Source organism: Plecotus auritus (assembly GCF_963455305.1).
Source record: "Plecotus auritus genome assembly, chromosome: 12".
Taxonomy (NCBI): domain Eukaryota; kingdom Metazoa; phylum Chordata; class Mammalia; order Chiroptera; family Vespertilionidae; genus Plecotus; species Plecotus auritus.
In genome coordinates, this window is record NC_137778.1 from 5918247 (window position 1) to 5944470 (window position 26224).

Here is a 26224-nt window from a genome sequence, read left to right on the forward strand (position 1 = left end):
GAAAGATCAGGGTTGAGAACAGGAGATGGGAGGGTGCTAGAGAAGTGTCCTGGGTGAGGGAACAGTGTCAAGGGGAGATGGAGAGGCCCAGGGGTCAGGTTTGGACAGTGGCCCGAGTCTGAGGCTCACTTTCTAGGCTTTTCTTCACCATCCCCATATTCTCTCATGACCACCCCATGATTGCATCAGAAGCTTCCAGAGTTCTGTATCCTCCACCTGGCCTACCGCTACCCCCTCCTCCAGGGAGCCTCCTAGGACTGCCAGCCCTGCCCCACAATGCTTCTCCTCTCCTGCAGGGGACCCTCTCCTGTCCCTCCACCTGCCTGGGCCCTGCCTCTGCCGGGCTCTGTGGCCTGGCCTGGGCAGGGAGCTCTGCCTTCTTTCCTTGTTTCTCAGGTCGGACCGTTGACCCAGGCATGTGCTCACTCTCATTCTGTCAATCAACAGACCTGCTCAGAACACCTGCTGGGTGACTGGCAGCCAGGCCCCCCTAGGTGATGGGGCTGGAGCTCCGAGTGACATAATGTCCCCACCCTTTGGGCAGGGCCGGGATGGGGGTGAGCAGTGCAGGGGGGACCTTCTGTAGCTGAGGTGAGGCCGGAGTGCAGAGGGCTCTGAAGGCTCGCAGGCCAGTGACTGAGGGCTTCACAGGAGAGGTGACTATCTGAATCCCAAAGGAGGGGAGAGAGCAGTGGCCCATCCTGGAAAGGCCTGGCCACGGGCATGAGGGGTGACAAAGGTGTGGAGCGTGCAGAATAGGGGGAACGGGACTGGTGATGCAGGCTTGGGGCTTTCTCCCCGTCATGGACCAACCTGTGGGCATTGGACTCTATCTCATTCTGTCTTGGCTGCAGAAGCTATTTGGGGCCAGGATCTAGGCTGCCTTTCCATTGAGTTCAATTCCCTAGACCCTGCATTTCCCTTCTCTGGACTCTCTTCAGCATCATTGCCTCCATTCTCCAGCCTCCAGACCAAATTGCTCCCACCAGGCCTAAACCAAGAGGGCATTTTACTGCAGAGTCCCCAGCAGGACACACACCTTCTTTGTCATGTCACTGTTCAGGATTCCAGCAGTCCCTCTACTTACCCCACCCAGGGGGACAGGGGTCACAGCTCCCACTAGTGGCATGCGCAAGGAATGCCCCTGGCATGTCATAGCCTCCTCCGTTCAGTCTTCACAGCGCTCCGGGGGGTGTTTGCATCCCTCAGTTCACCAATAAGGGCAATGAGGCTTAGAGAGTAAGTGAGTTGGCCAAGGTCACACAGCTAGGAAGGGGCAGACGCACTACATGAGCCTGTCTGTCTCCTGAGCTTGTGCTCTTAAAAGGGACCTTTGCAGCTCTTAGTCCCGACTTGTCTTTGGAGTCATTGCAAAGGTGAGCACACACAGGCCAGACAGGGGAGGGGCAGGCCAAGGTCACGGACTCCGCCCTCCGGCAAGATCTCCGCCTCTGACTCTGACCCCAAGGGCTTCTGCTGAGTGTCCCACTGCAGGTCAGCCGCCTGCTTGCTTCAGTGGACAAGGAGCCAGCTTCTCCCTGTCCTTGGAGACTTCGCTAGGAAACCAGGGTGTCCCAGCCCCAGGCAGGAAAGCTGTGAATATCAATTCCATCTCCGAGCCAAGGCTCACCGGCTGCCCCACTCCCAAGCCCTTGACTCAGGCTCTGGGGGCTGTGGAAGGAGAAACATGAGTGTGGAGAGTTTGCAGCATGAAGCTACACTAGAGAAATGCGCAATGATATGAATAAATTTAAATAATAATGAGGACAGTGCCTGAATTAATAATGCTGGCTGCTCACCTGACCCACCTCCTCCCCTGGAAATATGGGCGAGCCTATCCTTTGCCTCTTTGGAAGACATGGGTGGACTGCCAGGTCAGCAGAGTTGGGGAGCTGCTCACGGGGGTGGGGGAGGAGCCCTGTTTCTAACTCCCTGATCCCCTGCAGACCCAAGGAGCTAGATTTGCACACTTAACCAAAAGATGCTTCCTCTGTGTATTACACCATAAGCTGGCCATCGGTCACTCCTGGCCCGGCCCCCTCTTCTTGGTCCCTGTATGCGCAGCACCAATTTGGATGTCAAACATGCAGGGAAATTTAGAGGAGAAAGATATCACAGCCCTTGGCCTTGAGCAGACGTTCTCATTCTGGTAAACAGTTAGGGCAGACACACCCCCCCACCCACGGCCCTCTATCCCATGACAAACAAAAGCAGGGGCACAGACTCTCTGAAATCCCAAGGACAGGCCTGTGACAGCAGGGCTGAGTGATGGGACAAGCTGTGTTTGCCCAAGGAGCTAAGGGACCAATCCTGGAGGACTTCCTGGAAGTGGAGCAGGTTTGGAAAGAAGGGGAGACATGAAGCTGGAGGAGGAAAAAAAAGAAGAGGGGGACAAGACTAGGATCCTGTTTTTATTTACAGGGACATCTTGGAATGGGGAGGGACAGGTTTCATTTGCTTCCTTATACACAGAATAGAGGAGAATCAGAAGTTTTGGAAAACTTAGTTTGGAAACAGTTGGATTTGGAAGGGGGTCTCTGTAAAGACTGGGGAGCTACAGAGGGAAAGAAGGGGAAGGAGTCCTGGGGAAAATTGATTTGGGTTATGGTGGTGTGACAGATTGGGGACGTGGTAGGATGCCGAAGACCTCTCCCTCGCTGTCCCGCAGCCCCTCCATCTCTGCCCTCCTTCCCACAGCCCTGCACGGAAGCTGAGGCTCTGCTCCTGCCCGGGCCTGCCCACCACTGGGCTGGGCAAGCGGGCGGCAGGCGGGCGCAGGGAGTGGTGGGGAGAAGGAACCGCCGTCCAATTCCCTGCTCCACTTAGGCTCCACAATTAAAGGCAGTTCCTCTGCGGTTCTCTCATCAAGTGCTCCAGGCCGGGCTGCCAGCGGGTGGCTGTATGCAGCTCCCGCAGAGCTGGGGGCCGAGCGTGTGCAGCTCCATACACACGGCAGGGCGTGTGCCACGAAGCAGGGTCAGAGGCACTTTGTTTTGGATGCACAGCCACTCCGGCCACTATGCACACGTGGACGCACCTGCCCCAGAGAAGCTGCCCTTAGCACTTGCTGGACGCATTCATAGGGAGCGGGACCACATGGTTGCACATGTGTGTTCCCTGACATTGGCTCACACAGAGCCTGTGCAAGTAGGGTGCAGTGGTGTATTCATGCCTCAGGACTAAGGGGACCGCGACGTCACCAGCAGCGCTGGCGTGGGCTCCCTGGAACTGGAATGTGCTTTACGCCTACTTTGCTCCAGTCTCTCTCTGCCTCCTGCCCAGGCAATGTCTGCTCAGAGGCCAACACCATTATAATGTCAGTCTGAGCACTTATTTATTTATTATCAACAAGCCGTTATGAAGCACTGTGAGCCAGTGCTGGCTGACACGGGTGTCACGTGAGGGGCAGTGGGAGAGAAGAGCCCGGGGCCCGGAGGTCTGCGGCTCCGGTTCGAATCCCAGCTCTGCCTTTAATCCACTGGGTGTCCTCGGTTAGGGCCTCAGTGCCCTCCCCTGTAAGCTGAGAGGGCTTGACGAGCCCCGTCTCCAAGGCCTTTGCGCAATGGTGTACCACTTCCTCTGATTGCTGAGCACTTCGGCTCCTGAAACCGTTCCTGGGGGCCGCGGAGGGAGGAAGGGATCAGGGCGAGCGTGTGACATCCTGCCGGGAAGGTGCTGGGGCTGAAGTGGGCAGACGGAGGGTCCTCGGCCCAGGCCTCCTCTCTCTCCAGCCGATGCAGGGCGGGAGCAGGAGCCGGGAATGGCTGCCTCTGGGGGAGCCCCTCTGCCCATGCATCTCCTTACCCCGTGCGACCTTTGGCTTTGCCAGGGACCCAGACGCGCTTCAGCCAGGAGCCAGCCGACCAGACCGTGGTGGCCGGACAGCGGGCTGTGCTGCCCTGCGTGCTGCTCAACTACTCGGGGATCGTGCAATGGACCAAGGACGGGCTGGCGCTGGGCATGGGCCAGGGACTCAAAGGTGAGTGGGGTCACCCAGCTAGCCCCGCATCCTGACGATCCCATCTGTGGACCCACCGCCCTCTGCCCCCCGGACAGACCCCAGGCCTGGACAGACCCCAGGCCTCGGCCTCCCTTCTCTGCTCCAGGCTCTTCCAGACGGCGGGGGATGGGGGGGTGTCAGGCTCTCTCCTCTCCTCCCAGCTTTGCCCAGTCCCTGCTCTTCTTGGTTTCTTCCGATGGACTCGCTCAGAAAGGCAACGAGGAGCCCGAGACCAAAGGAAACCAGGAGATCTTCATGTAAAAGCGGTCAGACAGACAGACACCAGGAGAGCTGCTTTAGGCAGAAGGAGGGGAAGCAGGAGGTGCTGGGAGCGTTCCCTGCAGAGCAGGAGGGAGACAGGCCACGTTTATGCCACTGGCTTTGCTCCAGCCCCTGCCCTTGCCCCTGCCCAGCCATGTCTGCTCAGAGGCTGAAAACTCACTCTAATATCAGCCTGAGCACTTGTTCATTTATCTATTTATTCAACAAGCTTTTATTAAGAGCCCTGGAGCCAGTGCGGAAGCAAATATAAGTTGGTAATAAGTTAAATAAACAGGCAAATAAATAAACCAAAACCCAGCCTCCTGAATTCCAAAGGCAGTGAAGATTCTTCGGGAGGCCGCCTGGCAGAGGAGATGCGGATCCAGACCCTGGTGCGGGTGCTCTTCGGCCACCTCCCTGCTGGGTGGCCCGGGAAGTTCACCGCAGCTCTCTGGGCCTTGCTTGCCACCGGAGAAAATAGTAAAACAGTCCCAGGCCTGTCTGCCTTATAAGTGCATTTGCGAGTTTTGAACCAAATGCGAATATACTTTGTGAAAACACGCTGTTCATCATAAAGCCGTGTAACGGCTGAAGTCTGGGAGGGACTGCATATGTTTATTATTGTCCGAGGGGGTGAGATGACTTGCTGTGGGTGTCATGTATGAATGCAGGTGGGGGAGGTTTGTTTGTGTAAAGCAATCTGGTTAAAGGGAAGAGATAGGTCTGGTGGATCTATTGATGATAGGAAGGTAAAGAAACTGGGGGAGAGAGAAAGATCAATGGATATGGAGTGAGAAGAATCAATAGCCTCTGGACAGAGGGAGAGGGTGGGAGGGAGCTGAGGTGGGGGCACAGGAGGGGGGCAGGGAGTGAGGGGCTGGGCAGTAGCAAGGGAGACTGAATTGCAGAGTCCGACTCGCTGAGGCCCACGGCTTCTTCAGGGAACAGGGTCTCTGGTTTCGGGCTCCGCAGGGAGCTGGTAGGACCTGCCTCACCATCCCTCCCTGGGAAGTGAGGGTGAGGCCTTGGCTTCGTTGGCCTCCCTCTGGCCCCCGAGCTCATGTCTGTGCTGCAACGTCCCACACCTCCCCTCTCTTCCTCTTCTTTCTCTGTTGTCACATTTTTTCTCTTTCCTATTATTATGAGGGACCATTTTCTGCAAACTGCTTTAGAGATTTGCTCTGCTCTCCGCCCCCCTCCACCCCCACCTCCCGTCTCCACCCTGCCCCTCCTCCTCCTGCGTCATGGCCCCCAGCCTCACTCTGGGAGGTTATGACGTCATGGCATCCACATCTGGGGCCTCATCCCTGTCCACTGAGGTGGGCTCTCAGGAGAGGGCGGAGGGTGGCGTGTTGGCTCGGAATGGGATGTGGACCCTGGTGTGGGGTGCGAAGCGGGCAGAGGATATGCACGGGTCATTCCGGCTGCTCCCACGTGGGGGTGGGCTCACGCTGGACTCCCCCTTTCTGTCCCTGCAGCCTGGCCGCGGTACCGGGTCGTGGGCTCCGCAGACGCCGGGCAGTACAACCTGGAGATCACAGACGCCGAGCTCTCTGACGATGCCTCTTACGAATGCCAGGCCACGGAGGCCGCCCTGCGCTCCCGGCGGGCGAAGCTCACCGTGCTCAGTAATAGCCCCACCTCCCTCGGTGCCCCCAGCCCACTCCTCCTGCTCTTTCTCTTGGCATCTGGCAGTCCCTCTGCTTCTCCTGTTCCACCCTTTCACCTTCCTTCTCCCTCTGCTCCTGGCCTCACGCCTGCCCCGTGTCCCTCTCTCCCCCTAGCCTTCCCTCCCCACCTTCTTCTTTCAACTTCTTTTCTTCTATTAACATATTTTTATTGATTTCAGAGAGGAAGGGGGAGGGAGAGAGAGAGATAGAAATATCAATGATGATTGAGAACCATTGATCGGCTGCCTCCTGCACGCCCCCTACTGGGGACCGAGCCCTTGACTGGAATCGAACCCAGGACCCTTCAGTCACCAGGCCGGCGCTCTATCCACTGAGCCACACAGCTAGGGCGTTCTTTCAGCTTCTTTTGAAGCCAGATCCAGTTGAGGAAAGTGAAATGGGGGCATGGTCAGCCACTGGAGGGACCTGTGCCCAGGCTGTCCAAGGACACAGGCGCCCTGGGCCAGAGCAGAGTGCTGGGCTGGAGGCCCTGCCTGTTCTCCCAGGAGCTCCTCCCATCCTCTCCCACTCTGCTGTCTCCGACCCCAGAAACTGCCCCTTTGCTCCCCCTCAGCCGCACTCAGCCCTTCCCCCCTCCTCCGCCTCCTTTCCTCCTCAGCACTCACCCTCCTCCTCAGAGTCCCCTGGACGCCTCCTCGGGGAGCAGGGGAGCAGGACTGGAGGGCCCTGGAGGAGGCACTGTCTCTCAGCTGCCACCCCAGAGGCACAGAGCCCATGGTCCTCTGTGGCAGCACCAGGGCCATTTCCACGATGATGGGCCACTCCCCACACAGTGCCAGAGTGTCCTGCTCCACTGCCGGCCTCTCTGCTTTTAAAAAATATATTTCTTTATTGATTTCAGAGAGGAAGGAAGAGGGAGAGAGAGAGAGAGAAACATCAATGATGAGAGAGAATCATTGATCGGCTGCCTCCTGCACGCCCCCTACTGGGGATTGAGCCTGCAACCCAGGCATGTGCCCTTGGCCGGAATCGAACCTGAGACCCTTCAGTCCACAGGCCGGCGCTCTATCCACTGAGCCAAACCGGCTAGGGCAGGCCCGGCCTCTCTTGCAGGACCTCCAGCTCCACCATCTTTCTGTCCCTTCAAGCTCAGTGGCTCTCCCTGGGCCTCTGCCTCTCGTGTTTCTGTCTCTGCCTTTGTTTTCCACCTGCCTGTGACCCTCTGTCTTCCTTTTGGTTATCAGCTCGGTCCCTTCCTTCTTCCTGCCTCTGTTTGATCTGCCCCGCTCCCTCTCCTTTTCTTCCTCTAACCAGAATTCATTGAAGTCGGGGAAGCCCCCAGGAGGGATAGGAGGAAGGAGCAAGGTAATGAGATGAGTGAGCTTGAACACAAGGAAGTTTTTTCCTGGGGTTCGGGGGAGGCTTGCGAAAACTTTGAGTGTGGCAGGCAGAGCCCTGGACTGGGAGTCAGGAGACCTGGGCCGTTTTTGCACCAAGCGTCAGAAGAGGTCACGACCTCTGGACAGTAGTTTTCTTATCGGTAACGTGGCATCATGAAGCGGCCTTTTCCTAGCAACTGTGGCTTTGCTGCGGTCCGCGCAAGGAGCTGTGAGCTGTGGGGTCTGGGCAAACGAGAGAGGAGCCCCACAGCCAGTACTGTGGGATGCAAAGGCCCTGCAGGACTAGGACAGAAGGCTGGCGGGTGACTTGCTTTTCCTCTCTGGTGAGGACGGAATGGGAAGAATTCGCGAGGAGCAGGCCTGAGATTGGGGAGCCAGTGTTAGTTGGCCGCCGGGGGTGGGCGTGGGAAGATGAGATGCCATCTTCCATCCCTGGCTAGAGGGTGTGAGCCCCATGCTGGAGCAGGCATTCCAGGGGAACCTGGGCTTCTTCTATTCCCCTTCTGACGCCTCTGTTTTAGGTGCTAGCATAGGTGCCCTGGAGAGCTCCCGTCCGAATTGGAAGATCTGATTCCCTTCCCTTCCCTTTCTTTTCCTACCCGAGCACTACAGGAATAAAGACAAATGAAGAACGGCCAACCAAGCCCTAGACATTTGCTTATCGTGGTATCCAGGGGCTTGGTTCAATCCAGGAAGGCTTACTGGAAGAGGAGACTATAAATGGGAGCCCTGCAGGGCGGAGTCACTTGTTAAAAAGCTTGCAAGCCAGTGAGGCACATGAGTGGGAGAGCTGACTGGCCTGTCGGGAGGGCAGGGTTGGTGCTGAGGGTGTGGACCTTTGTAGCCATCTGGGCGACTTGGGCAGACGAGGGGAGCAGGAACAGGCCCCAGGCATAAAAGGTGAAAGGTTAGTCTGACCGCTTCCTTTTCCTCCTTGTCTCTCTCCAATTCTCAAACTACCCGCCACCTGCGGGTCTCAGGGAGGCAGTGAGAAGGCAGGACATTTCTCACATCCTTCCCCACTTACCTGCGTACACGCAGCTTTTGCTCCCGGCAACCTGGGGCGCAGACACTGGGCAGGACAGATTCAAGTGTGGACTGTGTGCCGTGCCCGGTAACAGCCTCCCTGCACGGGGCTGGCCTCCAACCCCCCATCAGCAGCATGCCCTCCGTGCTCTCTCCGCCAAGCCCCATCCCAGGCTGCCTCTTCACGGAACGGCCTTTCCGTCTTCCTGCAGCGGGGCTTTGAAAAGCTGCCTTCCAAGCCCTGCAGACAGACAGGACATCATCTCCATCTACAGACCTACGCTCCTCGTTCTTCACAGCGGCGACGGCTCCAGTGCAGCCGTGAGGAGCCTGGCTGGGGCTCGGCGGGCCGGTCCGCCTCCCAGTCCTGCCCTTTAGCTCAGACCTCTGCTCACCTCCCTGAGCCTCAGCACCTTCTCTGTAGATTGGGAGTCATGGCATTTACCGTGAAAGGATTAAGGACATACGTGTGTGGTGAGGGTTCTGTGACATCATATGCACGAGGCACCTTGACACCTGATGAGCATTCAGTGTAGGTGACCGTGTTCCCAGGGGCTGTCGCAGTCCTGACCTCAGACCTCGTTTCCCTTCACGCTACCAGCCCTAGGGAATAGGTGTCAGTGTTCTTTTGTTTCTGGTGCCCTGACCAGACTCGAACCTGCGACCCCGTTGGTGCACATGCAATGCTCAGCCAACAGAGCCACACCAGCCAGGGCTCAGTGTTCTTTTTTCAATTATGCAAACAAGGAAACCGAGGCCACCGACACGTACACATGGATATGCAAATTGGTCAGGAATCATAAAAATGTGCTCGTAAACAAACAGGTGCTGTCTCACCTATGGCTGATCAGATACGTTAACAACCTATTTCTCTTTGCCCCAGATTCACAGAGAAAGGTGGGCAAGTGGCAGGTGACAAATAGGCTGTCTTCCCGAAAGGGCCACGGGTACAGGGGAAGGGAGAGCCGGTGGGAAGAGAAGCCTGCTCACAGGAGGGACTCCTGTGTCTGGAGTTTCCCTCACCTCCCACCCCACACCCTGGACACCAGGGCCTGGGCTCAGCCAGGACCTCCCTCCTGGACGTGATGGCAGGTGTGAGCTGGGAGGGCCCAGGCGGAGCAGGAGACCCTGAGTGGCAGCTCTCTATCTGTCTTCCCACTTTTCTCTTCTTCCACCATTTCCAAATCTGCACCCATCCTGCACTGGACCCGGGTATACCAGAGGGCCAAGAGGAGAAGCCAGGCAGTCAGTGGGCGATTCGCTAGCCGGTAAAACTAACGCGTTCCCAGGTCTCCTGAGCCCTGCACATCCAGCCCACACCCACTGCCCCACTGACCTTCATGCAGTCCCAGAGCAGGCACGCCATGTCTCTGTTGAAGAAACGAAGGCTCAGTGACTTGAGGGACTCACCCGAGATCATAAGATAATAGAGGTGCCAGGGTTTAGAACCAGGGCAGCGGATTCCCCATTTCATGCTTTCCCTCTGCCACTCCGCATGCGTGAGTGGAGCAGGACCCTGGGACAGACTCCTTTCTGCTGGAACTGCAGCCTGGAGACCACCGGTTCCTAAACTTCAGGACGCCCTGCCCACCCCTGACTCCGTGGGCCTCCCAGGGCCACTAGGTGGGGTTCCCTCAGCCCCTCCGAGTCTTTCCCAGCAAACAACAAGCAAAACCCTTTGCGTTTCTGGCCCAGTGAACACCACGTGGACCAGAAAGATTGTAATCAAAATGTGTCCGCCTGCCTCTCATCGGTCGTGTACTCAGTGACTCAGGGAATAGCTCCGAGCATCTGCTCACCACCACGCTCTGGGCTGGACACTGGAGCTTTAAGATAACAGCGGCAGCAGTCCCTGCCCTCAGGGCACTCGTGGTCCAGTTCACCTGAGCAGGTAGAGGGCTATGGGGACAGGACCGGGAGGGGGTCCCCGATTTCCTGTATCTCAATTTCTGAAGCACTTAGCGAGAGCCTGCTTCAGCCACGTGCTGGGCACTGGAGACCGTGAACATCAGTGAGACCGGCCTCTGCTTTTCCAGGAATGACGATTCTGGTGGGGCGGGGGGTGGGTCATCAGCATCAGTGACCCAAGCACAAGGTGCACGGTGGGAGGAGCTCCGGGTGGCTGGCCAGGATCACCGAGGTGGTGTGGGGGGGGGAGCGGGGGGACATGGCAGGGAAGGCCTTGTGCCGCAAGAAGGGTGCAGATAGGATGGGTAGCACTTCAACAGAAAGGAAAGGCGTGAAAGCAAAGATGAGGTGGGCGAGAGCAGGAGGAGCCCTGAGCAGCAGGCTGAGGTGTTGGGCCTCATGCCCACGGTGGATGGGTGGATGGTCGCCGCTGAAGGTGTGTGAGTGAGGGATGGGCCCAGTCCTAGCTGCGCCGTCGAGGAGAGAGTAACCTGCCGGCTGTGATGGGCGGGTCGGGGCCAGCAGGGCCTGGAGTCAGGAGCCCCTTGGGACCTGCTGGAGCAGACTGGCTCCTCTGCCTGCCTCAGGGCAGAGGAGCAGATAGCGGGGATGGACGGAAGAAACTGTGGGGGTAGCATCTTTCTGTGTTAGGCCCCCCCCCCTCCCCCGCCCCGACTCCATAGGAGCTGTACTCAAACCCTGAGCTAGCCCCGCCCTTTCCTAATTTGAGGCCACTCCCCTCATCTGTATGTAGCCTTGAGAATGCCGGATATAGTATCAGGATACGGTCCAGGCTGTAAAAGAATGGCTGAAGGAGGGCAGGAAGCTGCGAGCGGAGGGCCTTGGGTGAAGCCACAGGACAGCACAGGTGTAGTGACTTCCGTTTAGGGGGTGCCCGTGGCACTGCCTCCCCCAGGGTGGACATACCAGGAGAGGGATGCCTCCAGGGCAGGGGTTTGGCCATCAAGGCAGTGCTGGACCCTGGACCGATGGCTCTACTCTCTCCACAGTCCCCCCGGAGGACACCAGGATCGATGGAGGCCCCATACTTCTGCTGCAAGCGGGCATCCCCTACAACCTCACATGCCGAGCCTTTAATGCCAAGCCTGCGGCGACCATCACCTGGTTCCGGGATGGGACGCAGCAGGAGGGCGCTGTGGCCAGCACGGTGAGACCCTGCGTGCTCCCCACCCCGTCCTGGGCCTCATCCCAGGTCATCCTTCCTTCCTCCCTGAGACTGACTCGGATGCAGATAGAGAAGGGGCCTTCAAGGTCATCTGGACCAACCGTCTTGTTATATGATTGGGAAAATAGAGACCCAGAGAAGAGAAATGAATTTCCAGGTTCATGATGCCATTCAGTCCTGAGCGGAGACCGAGAACGGTAGTCAGAACAGCTACACCAGGAAACACCCATGCTGTGTTGGCGTTGTGGATGCTAAGCTCTCTGTGGACAGCGATTCTGACCCTCACAGGAGTTTCAGGAGTTAGGTGTTATTTCCAGCTCACAGCAAGGAAGCTGAAGGTCAGAGACGTTGAGAGACTTGCCCCAGGTCACACAGCTGGCATGCGGCAGAGCTGGGTTTGTGCCTAGGTCAGACTGTGCTCTGCCTGCCCTGCCCCTCGACCTCCTTCCCAGCCTCTAGTTGGCTCAGGCTGAGGAGGCAGGGATCACCGTGTCCATTTCATGAATGAGCCTGTGGCAGAGAAAAGCAGCAAGCGACTTGCCCAGGATCACCGGGCAGAGTTCACGGGGAATCTCCTGTTTGGAGTTCCTTCTGCCAGCTGCGGGCAAGCGTGTGTGTGCCCAGCCCTTTGCTAGGCGCTGCAGCAGACACCGCCCCTTGTGGGAGAGATGCTCACCGCGTGCCTGTGAGGACGGCCCCAGGGCGAGCTCTGCCCTTGACACCTTGGACAGCTCACTTCTCCTTGGCCTCGGGTTCACCATTTGACAAATGAGAATTTAGCCTCCGTGGTGCTTAACTCTTTCACCACCAAGAACTCTGTTCCTTTCCTCCTTCAGGGCTACATGTTTTGAAATATTTTGGCAACCAAACAAGCTGATTTGTTAGTGGCATTTGTTGTCCACCCCCCTCTCTGACATTCATTAAAGACCTGGCTCTGCCAGGCAGCACAGGGAGCCACAGTTTGGACCCGGGAGAGAGGTGTGCAACTTCGGCTCATAGCGTGGCATGCCTTGGCCAGCTTGCAACAGGAGAACAGCCCCAGGGTGCCTTTGATCCACAGAGCAAGTCGGTATGATAGGTATGAGACATGAGACATAGGGCCTGTGATCTCATTCCCTGCCCTCAAGGAGTTTATGGACCAGCAGGAGAGACGCAACTCAGAAAAACTCAGGCCCAGTGCCTGAGAGGCAGGGCGGAACACGCCCATAGCTTCGTGCAGGACAGACTGCCTGCGAGGGGCACGGGTTCAGGCTGGGAGAGTCCTGGGGGCTGAGGTGGCCGAGGAAGACTTAGCAGAAGAGGCGGGACTTGAGCTAGACTCAGAGAATTCCAGGAATCAGGCTCAACCAAAACCACGAGGCAGAGTCCGCAGCACACAGAATTAGCTCTGATGTAAACTATGGACATGAGTTAGTAGTAATGTAGTTAGTAGTAACGTGTCAATACTGGTTGTAACACACAGATCACACTACCTGGATCATGTTAATAACAGGGAAACTGGGGTGAGGGAGGAGGGCACATGGGCATTCTCTTTCAAAATTGTTTTGGTAAATTTAAAACTTTTCTAAAAAATAAAATTTACTAATTAAAAAAACAAAACAAAACCCAAGGCGAGGTTGGGTCTGGGGCCAGGGATGCGCTTTAGGTTAGAGCACCCTCCAGCGGAGTCCGGCCCTGAGTCTGCCATCCTGAGAGCAGGGGGGCTCTTAGCCTGACCCTGCCTTCCACCTGGTCCCACCCTAGGAGCTGCTGAAGGACGGGAAGAGGGAGACCACCGTCAGCCAGCTGCTCATCAACCCCACAGACCTGGACATCGGGCGCGTCTTCACCTGCCGCAGCATGAACGAGGCCATCCCCAGTGGCAGGGAGACCTCCATTGAGCTTGATGTGCACCGTGAGCTGGGGCCCGGGGGGAGCAGGGGCCGGGGGAGGGCAGGGGAGGGCAGGGAGGGGAGATGTGGGTACTGCAGAGAAGCCAGCAGAATCCTCCGGGGGCCCAGGACAGGCTCACCGTCTGCATCTGTGAAGGCTCCCTGGTTTGACCCAGGGGCGCTGAGGACTGGTGAAGAGGCAGCAGCGATGAGTCGAGCCGTTCATGGGTCTAAACCAGAGTGTGGCTTTGGGCAATGATTTAATCTCTCTGTGCCTCCGTTTCCAATTCTGTATACCTGCAGAAAGTAAAATGCAGGCCTACAATTCCTTATCCAAAATTCCAAAATAACAGATTGGGTGGCAAAACCTGAACCTAAGGCTCTTCGTAGTCTTAATCTGAATAGCCATACGTTTCGCTGCAGAGGGATTAATGTATGTGGCCGTGGGTGTTGCCTGGGCCCTGCTGGAGGTCTTGCATGGTAAACAGTCCAAGCACACTATTACCTTTCTAAGATTTGAAAAATTCTAAATTCTGAAACACACAGTTTCAGTGGTTTCAGATAAGGAATGTGAACCTGTACCTGCTTCTCAGGGCTGTGAGCGTTAAATGATATAGAGTGTAAGAGCTTCTAGCATGGAGTCTGCCAGCTGGTATGTGCTCGATAAATGACCTCTGCCCTGGGTAGGGTTGGATCTGGGCAGCTATTGGAGAAATGCCCCGCCCCCAGCCCTTTTAATGAGCCAGGGGAGCCCACACTGACATCTAGTGGCCACCACTGGCCTTTACACCCATTGACTAATTTGTCCCTTTGGCATCATCCTTGATCGTCACTCTAGATGGCTCCCTAGAGTCCATGGGGGCTGTGGGTAAAGATGAAGAAGACAGGTTTATTTATTGGAGCTGGTACACTGCAAACGCAGACTCCCAGATCACTGCACACGGCGCCCGAGGGGATGTGCCAGGGAGAGAAACGGAAACCTGAGTACAGAAAAGACCCTGACTTCCTGTCCCCTGCTTTGCAGACCCTCCCACGGTGACCCTGTCCATCGAGCCACAGACGGTACAGGAGGGTGAGCGTGTTGTCTTTACATGCCAGGCCACAGCCAACCCTGAGATCCTGGGCTACAGGTGTGCGGAGCAGGGCATGGGGCACTCTGGGGAGGGCAGTGGCGCTGGGTGTGAGAGGCTCCAAGCCCTAACCCCACCCCCACCCCCACCCCCCATGTTGCCTCTTCCCCCAGGTGGGCCAAGGGCGGCTTCTCCATTGAAGATGCCCATGAGAGTCGCTACGAGACAAATGTTGACTATTCCTTCTTCACGGAGCCTGTGTCCTGTGAGGTTTACAACAAAGTGGGCAGCACCAATGTCAGCACTTTAGTGAATGTCCACTGTGAGTAGCTGCAAGTACAGGGGCAGGGGCGGAGGGCAGGGGTGGGACATGGGGCGGAGGGCAGGGGTGGGACATGGGGCAGAGGGCAGGGGTGGGACATGGGGCGGAAGGAGGGGCCTATAAAGGGCCTGGGGTGGAGTTGGGAGGCTCCATGAAGCTGAGGAGATGGGGAAGAAACTCGGGGAGGTAGCAGGGCAGGAGAAAGAAGAGGAGGCTGATTGGAGCTGACCCCGATGACACCGAGACCCTAACGACCCGCTGCCTTCTACCTCAGTCGCCCCCCGGATTGTGGTTGACCCTAAACCTACGACTACAGACATTGGCTCTGATGTGACGCTCACCTGTGTCTGGGTTGGGAATCCCCCCCTCACCCTCACCTGGACCAAGAAGGACTCCAACATGGTAAGCCCCTTGCTGCCTCTCCCGGGTGCTGGGAGGAAAGGGCTCTCTAGGGAGGGGTAGCATTAGTTTTCAAGTTGAACTTGGGATATTTCTAAGGTCTTGGGACTTAGAGGACAAGGACAGTTCCTGTGATCAATCCCCACCCCTCCTCCAAGAACAACTGTCCGGGTCAGGGGCCGCGGGAGGAGCGTGCTGGTGTGTGTGGGAGGAAGGGGAGGGCCTTTGAGGAGGTTCTGGGCTGGCAAGGGATGTGGTGAATGCTGCATCGGAAGGTGGGGGGCTGGAGAGGTCACGAGAGAGGGAAAGGCTGAAGTCACAGCCCTCCAGAGACCGGCATTGAACAGTTTGGGCAGAAGAGGGACTTCAGGGTGAAATTGTCAGGTCATCTGGGGAGATGGCGTCCTCTGTGACCTCATCCGCCCTCTGGCCCACCTGCCTCTGTCCACCTGTGCAGAGCTGGTGTGTTTAAATGCCAACCTGTTTAGAGCCAGGGGAGGGACCAGACAGACTCCTGACCCTGTTTCCCTTCCGGGAATTCACTTGTGGCCCTTCCTGCTTTCTCTCCAATACATCCAATGCGGGGCCCCCCGGACCTAGGGGCCCAGGCCTCCTGGCTCCCCACCCGAGGCTGCTCTCTCTGCCCAGGTCCTGAGCAACAGCAACCAGCTGCTGCTGAAGTCGGTGACCCAGGCAGACGCCGGCACCTACACCTGCCGGGCCATCGTGCCCCGCATCGGAGTGGCTGAGCGGGAGGTGCCGCTTTACGTGAACGGTGAGTGGCCCGCGAGGGACTGGGCCTGGGGGGCAGGCGCTGCGGGTTCCAGCTGACCCTGACTGCGTCTTCTGCTTGCAGGGCCCCCCATTATCTCCAGCGAGGCAGTGCAGTACGCTGTTCGGGGAGACGGCGGCAAGGTGGAGTGTTTCATCGGGAGCACACCTCCCCCAGACCGCATTGTGAGTGCTGGGGCGCCCGGGGCGTGGACATTCAGCACCTGCTCTCTGCTCTGCTCCGTCTCCTCCCGCTCTCTCTGACCCTGCTCCTACTTCTCTCTACTTCCCATCCTCCAACTTTAGTCCCTCTGTCCCTTTCCTTGCTCTGTCCCACCACCTCTCTGACTTGTGTGACCCTGAGCAAATTGCTTAGTGTTTGCACCTCCGTGTCACCCTAACATGGAGCACGTGACAAGTAGCAGGAACAGCAGGGTTGGAAGGCCAGGGGGCGTCCTCTCGAGGTTCACTGTCAGTTCCCACGGTACCAGTCTCTCTCTTTTTTTTAAATTGATTTCAGAAAGGGAGGAGGAGATAGAAACATCAATGATGGGAGAGAATCATTGATCAGTTGCCTCCTGCCCACCCCACACTAGGGATCGAGCCCGCAACCGGCATGCGCCCTGACTGGGAATTGAACCTATAACCTGCTGGTTCATAGGTCGATGCTCAACCACTAAGCCACTCTTGCTCTCCTCCCTCATCTCCTTCCTTTCCTCCTGATCTTTCCTTGCTCCCTCCTCTTCCTCTCCCCTCAGCCCTGCCCAGCAGCTCTCCTTCCCACCCCGTCCCACAGCCACTCCCCTCCCTTCTCCTTGCTCTCCACCGGCTCCCGCACCATCCCCCTCCTCTCTCCGCTTCCCCACACCACGAGCCATTAATTCCTTCCGTGGCCATTAACCGTCAAACCCCTCATCACATTTAATAACCATTTGGCTGCCTGCAGGGCTGCCCAGGGACACTTCATTACCACGGCTGCCGAACCGGGAGTGGCTCCGCTCCCGGGGGCTTTGCTTCTGAGCGGGGACAGCTGATCCTGGACAGGAGCCAGTTCTCAGCCATCACCACCCCTCACGCTCTCCTCGCCGGGAGGGGACACACGGGGGCCGCCCTCCGGGAGCTCGGGGGTGAAAGAGCCTGGGACCCCCTCTCCTGTGGTAGCTCTTTGCCATTATGAGCATCTGGGGCTGGGTCTCCCGAGGCAGTGGCAGGTTTGCGTGCAGCTGGCTCCGGGTTAGGGCAGGACTGAAGACTGGCTTATGTGGAAGAAACCTTGTTGTCCAGTCTGGTCCTCTCACTCCACAGGTGAGGAAACAGCCTGGAGAGGAAGGGAGGCCACACGGGAACTCGAAGGGAGCACCGTGTTCTTGACTCCTCCCCATCCCCCACCCAGGGCTTTTTCTAGAACATCAGGGGTTCCCAAATGGTGCACTCACGTCACATACATCACATGGGACCCTTATAAAAACACAGATTCCGCCCTTGCTGCTGGCTCAGTTGGGTGGAGCGTTGGCCCGCACACCAAGAGTTTACGGCAGGGGTGGGCAAACTTTTTGACTCGAGGGCCACAATGGGTTCTTAAACTGGACCGGAGGGCTGGAACAAAAGCATGGATGGAGTGTTTGTGTGAACTAATATAAATTCAAAGTAAAGGAGCGGAGGGGAGAGCAAGAGAACCCTCCGCTCTTTCGGCTCCGCGGGCCGGATAGAACAGCCGAACGGGCCGGATCCGGCCCGCGGGCCATAGTTTGCCCACGGCTGGTTTACGGGTTTGATCCTTGGTAGGGATACATATGGGAGGCAACCGACCGAAGTTTCTCTCTTACACCAACGTTTCTCTCTCTCTTCCTCCCTCTCTAAAAATCAATGAACATATTCCTGGGTGAGGATAAAAAAAGGGGGGGCTCCTATTTAGGAGATAAGTCCCAGGAATGGACATTTTAAAGAACGGCCCTAGATACGTCTGAATGTCTCTGGCATACGTCTCAGTCATGTGTGGGAGCCACTGCTTCTCCAGGACTGGAGGTTCAATGCCAAGGTCTGAGGCGGTGGGTGTAAGAGTGACTTAGGCTTGTTGCAGGGTGTGTGGGCTGGGCTGAGTGGCACACAAGACAGGCCTTGCGGAAGGGTGAGGTGTTCCTACCTCCTGCCCCTCTCTCACCCCCCTGCCCTCCCCTCCCCACCACAGGCTTGGGCATGGAAGGAGAACTTCCTGGAGGTGGGGACCCTGGAACGCTACACAGTGGAGAGGACCAACTCCGGCAGCGGGGTGCTGTCCACACTCACCATCAACAACGTCATGGAGGCCGACTTTCAGACCCACTATAACTGCACTGCCTGGAACAGCTTCGGGCCGGGCACCGCCATCATCCAGCTGGAGGAGCGAGGTGACAGCGGTGCTGGCTGGTGGCCGGGGCGCAGGACAGCCTGGGGGTCCTGCTCCCTCCTCTCTCCGGGGCTGGGCTCAGAGGGCGATCACTGGCTTGGGCCTCCCCACTGGAACCTGGCTTATTGCTCAGCGGGGGAAATCCACTCACTTTTTGAAACGTTTGTTGTGCATCTGTTATATGCCAGGCCCTGTGCTCGGGGCTGCAGGGACCAATGTGCACGTGGTCCCTGCCCTCAGGCACGTTAGTGGAGGAGCTTACACGGTGGCAGCAAATGACTGCAGCGGGAGAAACGGCGAGTGACCGGTGAAAGGGAACGCCTGCCTCCCTGGGTTGGTGTGAGGGTCACCTGAGAGTATTCATAAAATACCTGGCATGACAGATGCCAGGGATTTCGGGTTCCCCACCTCTTCAAGGATCCTTAGTGTGATGGGAGACACATCCCCTCCCCTGAGGCACTTTTAGTGTAACAACAACAGGCATGACCTTTGACTTCTTTGGAAGTTTCCATGTCTGAAGAGGGAAAAGGCTTTTATATATATACCAGAGGCCCGATGCTGTTCAAGGGGCTTGGTCCCCAGTGCAGGCCTCTGCCTCGGCCCCCGCTGCCGAAGCTTTGTCCGGAAAGTAGTCTGGTCTAATTAGCATATTACTCTGTTATTATTTTTTTATATATATACATACACACACACACACACACACACACACAGATACATACATATGTATAACTAGCCATTTGACATGGGAGATGGGAGTAACTGGGGGTTCATCAGCTCTCAGCTGAGGGTGCCAGCAAGGAGGCGGTGGAGGAAGAGAGCAGAGAGGAAGGCAGCGCTCAGCAGGCCAGGCTCTGCAGGGAGGGGTCTTGACCTGCCCAGGACTTCGGAAGGGGAGAGAAAGCTGGAGTCGGAGTCCCAGGTGCTTCTCAGCTCTGGGGGGCAGGGGAACCAACGTGGGCTGTTGGAGTTCTGGTGGGTGGGTGCAAAGGGGGCCTTCACGATGCTGAGGTGGTGAAGGAGGTCGGAACACACGTGGCAGATGGGAGAGTTTGGAGACAGCTGACCTCACACAGCCCAGCCAGGAGGGAGAGACCAAGGCTAATAGGAAGGTGGGACAGGACAGATGGACCACCAAGGGCAGGGTCAAGGGGATGCCCCAGCAGCTAGGATAAGGTCTCACCACGCCCTCCACTCTGGGCCAGAGCTTCAGCTCTGGCCCAAACCCAAACACAATGCAGGCCTTCCTCTAAAATCCCACCTTGACGTAAAGCAACCCCAGCCCAATCCAGGGATGCTGGGGGGCCTGCGGCTGTGGCCAGCCTGGTCCTCGGCCAGCACTGAGCTCAGAGCCCCAGGGAGGTCGGGCTCCGTCCTTACCTCCTTTCCTTTCTTATCTGAAGAGGTGCTACCTGTGGGCATCATCGCTGGAGCCACCATCGGGGCGGGCATCCTGCTCACCTTCTCCTTCATTGCCCTGGTGTTCTTCCTCTACCGGCGGCGCAAAGGCAGTGAGTATGGCCCGTGGGCACGGCCCTCCCCGCCCACCCCAGGCCTCCAGCGGCGGGGCCTTGCTCCGAGGGGCCCGGGGTGTGGCAATTGCACTTCCCAGTCAAGGCAGGTCCAGAAATCAGCCCTGCGAGGCTGGCAGCGAGCGTCCAGGCCGTCTCCCCTGTCCCAGGTCGCAAGGACGTGACCCTAAGGAAACTGGACATCAAGGTGGAGACAGTGAACCGGGAGCCACTCACCATGCATTCTGACCGGGAGGACGACACTGCCAGCGTCTCCACAGCAACCCGCGTCATGAAAGCCATCTACTCAGTAAGGGGCCTGCCCTGCTCTGGCCCACTCCCCTCGTCACTCTCCAGGGACTGCCTCCCCCCTTAGTTCTCTAATAACCACTGTCCCTCGCTCCTCCTTCGGTCAGCTGGCCTTGGTCCACACACACGCATATGCACACATGCTCACACACCCTCCAGGCGGATTTCCTGCCACCAGAGGATAGGCAGGCGGGTCCCCCAGACTTCCTTTGCCCCATCCTTTCCCTGCAGTGTCAGAATTGGAAACCCCTAGAATTTTTCACATCCAACTGCCTCATGGCTGGATCCTGAGAGGGGCAATGACCTAGCGCTGGGCACGTTGTGTGTTAGTGACAGAACTGTGCTAGAGCCAGGTCCCTGGCTTCTTCCCACCACATCTCAAGTCTTCGCTGGGAGGGGGTACCAGCCTCAAGCCCACCCAGGACCCCGGCCTTTCCCGTTAAGGATGGCCTCTGGGTGTGGGGATGGGGTGCGTGGGGGGACAGAGGGGACTCCTAAGGGTCACTCCTGCTGCTTTGCAGTCCTTCAAGGACGACGTGGACTTGAAGCAGGACCTGCGCTGTGATACCATCGACACCCGGGAGGAGTATGAAATGAAGGTGGGAAGGGGGAGGGGGCCGGGCCCGAGGGCTGGGGGCAGAGGCGGTTACGGGGGCGGGGGGGGGGGAGGGTCCTGGGGGCTGAGGATGGGAAAGGGCAGGGCAGGCTAGGAAGGGAAGGCCAGGAGGTCTGAAGGAGCGAAGGAGGTATTTGCTGGGAACACAGGGGCGAACCGAGGAAGCCCCGAGGGCCACGGAGAGGGGCGACACCCCGCCACCAGGGGGAGCGCCCTCCATCCGCCTCTCTCACTGCCCAGGACCCCACCAATGGCTACTACAACGTACGCGCCCACGAGGACCGGCCGTCCTCCCGCGCAGTGCTCTACGCGGACTACCGCGCCCCCGGCCCCGCCCGCTTCGACGGCCGCCCGTCCTCCCGCCTCTCGCACTCCAGCGGCTACGCGCAGCTCAACACCTACAGCCGGGCGCCCGCCGCCGACTACCCCGAGCCCGCAGCCCCCGGCCCCGCCACGCCCGCGGGCACCGACACGGCCAGCCAGCTGTCCTACGACAACTACGACAAGTTCAGCTCCCACCCCTTCCCCGGGGCGACGGGGTACCCCACCTACCGACTGGGCTACCCCCAGGCGCCCCCCTCCGGCCTGGAGCGGACCCCCTTCGAGGCCTATGACCCCATCGGCAAGTACGCCACGGCCACGCGGTTCTCCTACACGTCGCAGCACTCGGACTACGGGCAGCGCTTCCAGCAGCGCATGCAGACGCACGTGTAGCCCCGGCGGCGGGCAGCGCTCTGCGGGCAGAGGAGAAGCGGGTCCCTGATATTCAGGGGCGTTGCTCGTCGCTCCTGTCCCCAACCAACCTAACTCCTTCCGCCGTGGCAGGTGGGGGACAGGTCTCCCCCGAAACACCCACCCGAGGTGCTCTGTGCCGCCCAGCCTCCTGGGCCTGCCCTTCCCTCTGCCGCGGGAGGGTGGGTGTGTCTCTGGCACCTGCCCCTGCGTGGGGCTGGGAAGGTGAAGGTTGTGGAGAGCAGAGGGGGCACTTTTTGGCATTTTTGTCCCTTCCTATCCCGCCCCTCTGGTCTCCCAGGAGTGGATGGGGGTTCGTGTGGGAGTGAGTCGGCTCTGGCCTAGGGGACATGCAGTCTAGGGTGAGTGGCGCTGGCACATAGAGGTGGAAACAGGGTGGCGTGGCCGGTCCTCTGTCATCTGCATTTATACCCCGTGTACCCCCTTCCTCGGGACTGCAGAAGGTCCTGGGATTGATTTTACCTCTGTCTAGAGAACAGCCCTGGCCCCGAGTTCAAACCCAGCCCTCATCCGGTGAGATGAAAATGCCCGCCATCCTGGCTGCCCGCGGCGGACGCCCGTCTGTCAGTCTACAGAGGGATCCGGGTGTCCCCCTAGCCGCCCCCTTTCCTTCTCTGTGCGGGGCTAGCCAGACATGTCAGAGGTCACGGTGGAAGAAGGAAAGGCCAGGAACCATGTCCTGACTCACCAGCAAGACAACTGTGTGTGACCTAGCAGTTTCCAGAACCCAGGCTAGGGGAGCCCACCCAAGCCCCTTTCTCTCCCATCTGCCCCACTTCCTGGTTTGAATTCCTGCCTGGGGAGATGTGGGTGAGAGGGTAGGAGTACTATAGGCTATTTTTTCAAAGAAAAAACAAAACACCCTCCCCAACAACAATAAACATCTCATTTGGGGGAAAAAAAAGGTAGTAATAAAGCTGTAGGGATTCCCCCACCCAAATACAAGTCCCAGGTGGGAAGCAGAGGGCACCTGCTCTTCTGCACCAGCTTCCTGGCACCATCCATTACTCTGTCTCCGAGCACTCTGAATCTATCTTTAAACGTCCGGTGGTGAGACCTGTCTGTGGATGGGCTCTGACAGGCTTAGGGAGGGGACCTGGCTCTCGGACACCCTGTACCACCCCAAGCCCACAGCTGCCTAGAGGCCACCTTCCGGGGGGTCGGGGAAGATGTGCTCTTTACACGGGTTTTGCTTAAGCGTCTTTTTCCCCCTCTTGGATCAATCCTATTCCTCCGCTTTGCAGTGCCTTGAGCTCAGGTTGGCCGGCCCTGTGTGGGAGACTTGCAGGGAGTGTGTATCCTGAGCCCCAGACACTGTCAGGTGTTGCAGATTTTAGGGGACAGAGGGGTCAAGGGTCCTGGTAAAAGGAAGGGCAGACTGGGTAAGGTGGTCCAGAGGGCACTGCAGGCGGCGTGGCCCATGCTGACACCCACACATGCACGCACACATGGCTCTCAGCCACCACCTGCTAACCAAAGAGAACCAGCACTCCAAAGAAAACCCGTGTGGACCTCCCCCGCCCAAGAGCAGGGTCTGGAGTGCACCCCCAACTCGCTCAGCCCTGACGACACAGGTGGGGCCTCCTGTGTGATGCCCAGACTGCGCATCGGCCTTTCTCGTGGTCGCCATTCATTATCAAGTTCGCTTTAACGAGTTACATGCTCCTCGGCCATGGGCCATCGGCACCCTTTGGATGGGTCTGTGGAGTGACATTCCTGGCCTCACAGCTACCTCTGTCCTCCAGGAGGGGCCAGAGCCCTAGTGACCTGCCCTTCTGAAAACCCCAGGCTCCTACTCACATCCACCCCTGGAAGCTGACACCTCCCTGCACAGTCCTTGTATGTGAGCTCAGTGAGAAGGCCTTTAAGGATGCGGGTTCCTCTGCAAATTCATGCCTATTGATTATTTTCACAGAATCCAAAAGTCATGGGTAATCTGTTAAACAACGGGAATATTCCAAAAGGCGTTTTTGTTTGGGGTTTGGTCAGATTCTCCTCTTTCCCTCTTTTTGGTTGAAGTGTTGGGTCCATTCTGTTGAAACGATGGAGAGGAGGGGGCCAAGGTCACTAGGTCACTCAGCTGACGTTGAGGGACCATTCATCCTCTGAGGCCTGATACGGAGCTGCTGCACTGTTCTCTGTCCCTTAACCTTCCCTGGGGCCTCCTGGGTACCAAGTGAGTGAGGCATTTTCCTGCCCAGCAACCACTTACAAGGTGAAGGCTGTAGGCTGAGGTGTGTGTGCAGGGGGCAAGGCCAGAGGACAGCTGACCCCTCTGTGACGGGGCCTGTAGGAAGGGCATGTGGTCCGGCACTTCTGACAAATTCTGGATCTGGAAGCGGTTCTTGTGCTGCTGGGTGAGCCACGGTTCCTTTGCAGAGGACCTCGCCTGCATCCTAAATCCGGGACCCCTCAGCCCACCCACAGAGTTGGCATTAAGCAAAAACCTTAGGCCAGGGAGGAAAGTGCCAGGGGTTAGAGCAGTGCTGTTGTTTTGCTCGGGATGAAATGGTTGGTTTGACCACCATCTCCAGGTCTCCAAGCGCTGTGTCTCCTCACCCAGCACCATGAGGCAGCCCCTCTGCTTCCCAGGGTGGAGCACACCACCCCCGGGTCTCTGTGCCCGGGCCCTCTCATTACCCAGTTGGCACTCTGTCAGGGGCCGCAAGTCCTGGGCTCCTTAAAATGGAATCAGGTGGTCTGTCACTATAGGGTTTGAAGAAAATGATGTTAAAACCAAGACCCCAGCTGGACTGACCTGGCTTAGTCACTGCCTCTCTGCTGTGTGGACATTGTCCCCACTGCTACACTGCCAAGGTCAGCCCAGCCTCAGAGCCCCTGGCTTCTCTGCCACTTCAGTGTGCCAGCCAGGTGACCGCCCTGCCTCTGCAGGCCACGCGTGCTGGGGACTCACCCGGAAGGTATCGGGGAAGCCCCTGGCCACGGGGGGGCCAGCGAGGAAGTGATCACGGAACTGAAGTGCTCAGGCCCAGGAATGCCATTGGGAAGGCATTTATTTTTGTGAAAAGGCTATAAAATTGGCATTTAAATATCTCATTCCCTTCTCTCTGCCTCTCCCTACCCAGCTCCTCCAACCCCCCTTTCTCTCGTCTCCTGGAGGCCAGCCTCCTGAAAGGCCTCGCCTTGATCAGCTTGTCCTGACCTTTCACCTCTGGCCTCGAGGAGAGGACAGAAAGACGCGGCTTGGGAGACGGAGGGGAGCAGAATCCCATTTTCCTGCATCACTGTGAGGCCAGGTCCTGCTCCCAGAGAAATATTTGTTGTGCATAATGGGGGTACCGGTACAAGCCTGCTCTTAAAAACAACCCCGTTCGCATGTAACTCGCTCATTCTTACCAGTCTCCCGCCCCTGCTGGCTTTTTGAGGGCCCCAGCCAGGGGTCTTGCAAGTGTGGGTGGGCCATGGCTCCTCTGGGAACTTCTGATCTTGAGATGCTGCCCCCCGTGAACACCCCCAACTGGGCCGAGAGCAGCCACGGTGCAGTACAGTCAAACTCCGCTCACTCTTGCTACCAATAGTGACTCAGAAGATTTGGCTGCTTCCAATGTCACCAGGAAGGGACCCAGGGCTCCCTGTAGTCCCATTCTACCCCAACCGTTCTTGGGATTACAACCTCCATTTCTGGCTCCAAAAGAATTTTCCCCACGCGAACCCCAATACTAAATGGATCCATGATAATTAAAAGAAGAGAGAAAAATATTTTTGTTAGGACAGACCATCGTAGATTTTTAGCAATGTGTATCTGTGTGTCCTTCACAACTTTTCCTATTCTGCCTTTTTTTCATTTTCCTTTTTTAAAAAATATTATGTACTATATTTTTAGTCTCAAACACACTATATATTATATATATTTAATTTTTATATATAAATATAAATGTTCTAAAAAGCACCATGTTTTGTGTTATTCATGCATGAACAGTTCCAGATGTAAAAGCTTGCCTGATTTGGGGTGAAATGGTCCAAACTTTGGGGAGAGAGAGGAGATTTTTGGATTGAGATCGCAGATGTCGTATTTGTGTCACCTCCAGGCGCTGGGCAAGCACGTTTTACTCAGCGGTTTGTGACCTGCAGAGCCCTGAGGCCGACTATGGCAGCTCAGGGACAAACAGCTGCAGCCCCGTGCTCTGGGGACACAGCATCCAAATGTTCTATGCCAGGTCTGATTATGGGATTGGAAAGGGGGAAGCTGAGTCAGGGATCCAGATTCCAAAGGATTTGAGAGTAGGGGTGGGGCAGGATTGGGTTCGTTTATTAAAATGCAGTGGTTTGGTAAAAAGCAAAGTTACCAGGTCTCAACCTTTGAACTTGTAGTGAAACAAAATGAAAACAAAAACAACAACACAAAAAAATGGTGTACACACAAAAGCCATTCTGCTGAGAAATTCCAAATTCTATTTTGGTAGAGATTGTAAGGATTTCTCTTTGCTCATTTTACAGGATAATTTTTTTACAAGTTGTTTTCTTTGTTTGTTTTTGTTAATCCTCACTGGAGGGGATTTTTCCATTGATTTTTAGAGAGAGTGGAAGGGACGGGGAGAGACAGACACATCGATGTGAGAGAGACATATTGATTGGTTGCCTCCAGCACACACCCCAACCGGTGATCCAGCCTGCAACCAAGATTCATGCCCTTGACCGGAATCAAACCTGGGACCCATCAGTGGCAGGCCAATGCTCTATCCATTGAGCAAGACCGGCGATGGCAGATAATGTTTTTGAAAGCTATAAATCACTAGAGAGATACAAAGGGTTTGTTGTTTTTCTCATCCAGTTAACAAGCACCAAA

General features: G+C 57.1%; 1 protein-coding gene across 1 annotated transcript in view; it reads left to right on the top strand.

Annotated features, from left to right (window-relative positions):
• Positions 1–25263, top strand: part of KIRREL1 (kirre like nephrin family adhesion molecule 1) — a 106223-nt gene extending 80960 nt beyond the window's left edge. Inside the window, exons 2-15 of the mRNA XM_080647583.1 lie at positions 3830–3979; positions 5740–5889; positions 11237–11394; positions 13156–13306; positions 14308–14413; positions 14527–14675; positions 14950–15077; positions 15723–15849; positions 15931–16031; positions 18034–18232; positions 19632–19739; positions 19910–20049; positions 20570–20647; positions 20905–25263. Coding sequence (XP_080503709.1) covers positions 3830–3979; positions 5740–5889; positions 11237–11394; positions 13156–13306; positions 14308–14413; positions 14527–14675; positions 14950–15077; positions 15723–15849; positions 15931–16031; positions 18034–18232; positions 19632–19739; positions 19910–20049; positions 20570–20647; positions 20905–21378 — 2219 coding nt within the window. The 3' untranslated portion in view covers positions 21379–25263. The remainder of the gene's footprint in view (positions 1–3829; positions 3980–5739; positions 5890–11236; positions 11395–13155; positions 13307–14307; positions 14414–14526; positions 14676–14949; positions 15078–15722; positions 15850–15930; positions 16032–18033; positions 18233–19631; positions 19740–19909; positions 20050–20569; positions 20648–20904) is intronic.
• Positions 25264–26224: the final 961 nt, after the last annotated feature.